The sequence below is a fragment of the Telopea speciosissima genome, chromosome 9, assembly GCF_018873765.1.
Source record: "Telopea speciosissima isolate NSW1024214 ecotype Mountain lineage chromosome 9, Tspe_v1, whole genome shotgun sequence".
Lineage (NCBI taxonomy): Eukaryota > Viridiplantae > Streptophyta > Magnoliopsida > Proteales > Proteaceae > Telopea > Telopea speciosissima.
Genome location: NC_057924.1, coordinates 45,862,510 through 45,865,151, shown reverse-complemented (window position 1 = coordinate 45,865,151; position 2,642 = coordinate 45,862,510). Strand labels below are relative to the sequence as shown.

Sequence of the window (2,642 nt, the reverse complement as noted above, 5' to 3'; positions counted from 1 at the left end):
CCACACATGTGGGACACATGTCATTAAAACCCTTCTGAGTTTAAATTGAGTATATAATTATAAAAAATATATCCTAAGATATTTTCAGTAAGACCAAAATACCCTTACAAAGATGAGTGCCAGTGTCACCATCTGATTGGTCAAGGAGATCCAAAAGAAGACTCTTCTAGTAATTTTATTAGATTAACCAATGTGTTATTTCCAGACCAAGGGTTCAATTATTTGCCAGACCTCCTGTCCTTTTCTGTTAAACCCACACTATAAAACCCCACCCCAACCCCCACTCCCCTTCCACCTCCCACCAACTGCTCTTTCGAACCCAAAAGTCTCTCTGAGGCTCAAAAGCTCTGTAAGCCTCTCCCACCACCACCACCACTCAACCTTCTTCTCCACAATCTCTGATAAAAATGGAGAAATCTCTGCTAAATCTAAAGAAGCCCATTAAAGCAAACCCCATAGAGAAACCTCATAGCAAGTCAAATAGATTCTCTATCTCAGCCTTTCTCTTCTTCATCTTCTTCTGTTTCTCTATGCTCCATTTCCATCCTTCTCCTTCTAAACTCTTCCACAACACCAAATTCTGGTTCTTCCTTTCCAACGCTCTGATTCTTATCATTGCCACTGATTCCGGTGCCTTCTCTTCTTCCAAACACAAAGATGATACTTACGAGGAGTACTTGATGAACAACAGAGCAAGGATTAATGTTTCATCAAATAGCAAGCCAACTACTGCAACATCATTCATCAAGGAGCTGCCGCCGCCGCCGCCGCCGCAGCCGGAAAAGTCACTGGTTATTGATACCGAGAGTAAAAAATTACCTGAAAGTATGCCAGAAGATGTCTCTTACAAGAGTGGCAATTTTGAAAGTTTAGAAGATAATAAAGCTGAAACAAGGAGAGAACAGGAAACCCATGTTGAAGATGATGGTTGTGAAACAAAGGAAATTCGGCGAAGCAAATCGGAGGAATGGATCTCTGTTACTGGTAATGAGAACAAGAAGAGCTTAAGCAGGTCGGTAACAGAAGGGCATGAGCAGAGTTCTGAAGAGAAGGAATTATGGGCCATGTCTGATGAAGAGCTAAACAGAAGAGTTGAGGAGTTCATCAGGTTTAATAGGCAGATGAGACTTCAGGAAACTAGGAGGCTTGTGTTGGTTGGAGACAATTAATTAGACAAAATGAAGCTTCCAGTGGAAAAAAATGGAAATGGATCCATATTTGCTATGTCTCCTCTGTCATGTTCCTGTTGTCATCCTTGATTTGTCCTTAATTTCCCCTTAATCTCTTGTCTCCTTTTGCTTAAGAGTGTAAATAATCGTAATCCATAGTTTCTTTTCTCTAGATTATCCTTAGATGTTAATTCTCTTTGATGAGTTTTCTATTTTAAAAATGAGAATTTCATGGATTAGCAGTTATGGAGAAATATCAAATCTTTGATTAGCTTAAGCAATCATCTTGATTAATGGTCTAATCATGATTCTTTAATTTATCAGATATTAAATTCTAAGTTTCTAATATTTAATTTCTTTTTACCACTATTTTTACCACTACTTAGGGGTTTCAACTGGTCAGGCTCGATCGGGCCTAACCCAGGTTAACCAAGTTCAAGCCCTGCATTGTGACTGTCGGTTTAGCTAATCGGGCCAGTCCTAGACGGTCTCAGTCTATAATCAGGCTATTAGAATCGGGCCTTAATCGGGCTATTGGCACTCTAGACTCTTTAAACATGTTCTATATGGTGCAGTCCTAAAATTGATCTCTAAAATGGGTTGGAGGGAAAAATATAAAATGGTTTCTCATAAATTCCAATTTTGCAGTACTCATGGGTTTTAAACGGACTCCCCAATATGCCCTCACCGCTCACCGTTGATAATCTTTTAGATTTGTGAAAAATGGGTGAACACAGAGGACAACCGACCTAAAAATTGCCAGGAACAGCCACACACTAAGAGAGACAAGGGGAAAAAATGGGAGAGAAAGACAAAGAATGGTTAAATGAAACAAAAATAGAGGGAAAAACAGCTATAACGAAGGGAAACAACTTTGCTTTCTTTAGATTTCGCTGACAACAGAAAACAAAAAATGGCAGTAAACAGTGAAATTAAAAGTAGATAATAGGAGAACTAGGCGGGCTAGGTCGGGCTTTAACCGAGTAGGCTAGGTCAGGCTTATAATCAGTCGATCCGATCGGGCGTTCGGAGAATTAAAACCCCACACTAGGAACGACTGATTATAAATGTGTCGAGCTTAAACCTGACACGTTAAATAATAGGGCCGGTCTAGGCCGGGCTCAATCGGGCCTGCCAGGCCAGGCCTGGAAGTGACATCCCTACCACTACTTCCATGCTTCAGTGAAGTTTAACCCTTTGATGCATATTATTTCACATACTTTATTTGCTACTTTCCTTGTCCAAGAAGTAAATTATTTTGGGACTATTTTAAACATTTTCAATATGATGAATTTTTGTAATAATAATAATAATTCTAATAATAATAGTAATAATAATAATAGTAATAATAATAGTAATAATAATCGTAATAATAATTATTATTAATTATTTTTTTTAATACTATTATTATAATTATTCTTAGGGAAGGGGTTTGCAACCAGGTTGTGTGGTCCCTACACCAACACGGGGTCA

At 38.5% G+C, this 2,642-nt stretch overlaps 1 protein-coding gene across 1 annotated transcript; it reads left to right on the top strand.

Annotated features, from left to right (window-relative positions):
* Positions 1 to 334: 334 nt before the first annotated feature.
* On the top strand, positions 335 to 1,201 carry LOC122638956. Its single transcript, XM_043831806.1, has one exon. It carries the CDS (start codon positions 408 to 410, stop codon positions 1,167 to 1,169), a length of 762 nt encoding a protein of 253 aa, XP_043687741.1. The 5' UTR covers positions 335 to 407; the 3' UTR covers positions 1,170 to 1,201.
* Positions 1,202 to 2,642: the final 1,441 nt, after the last annotated feature.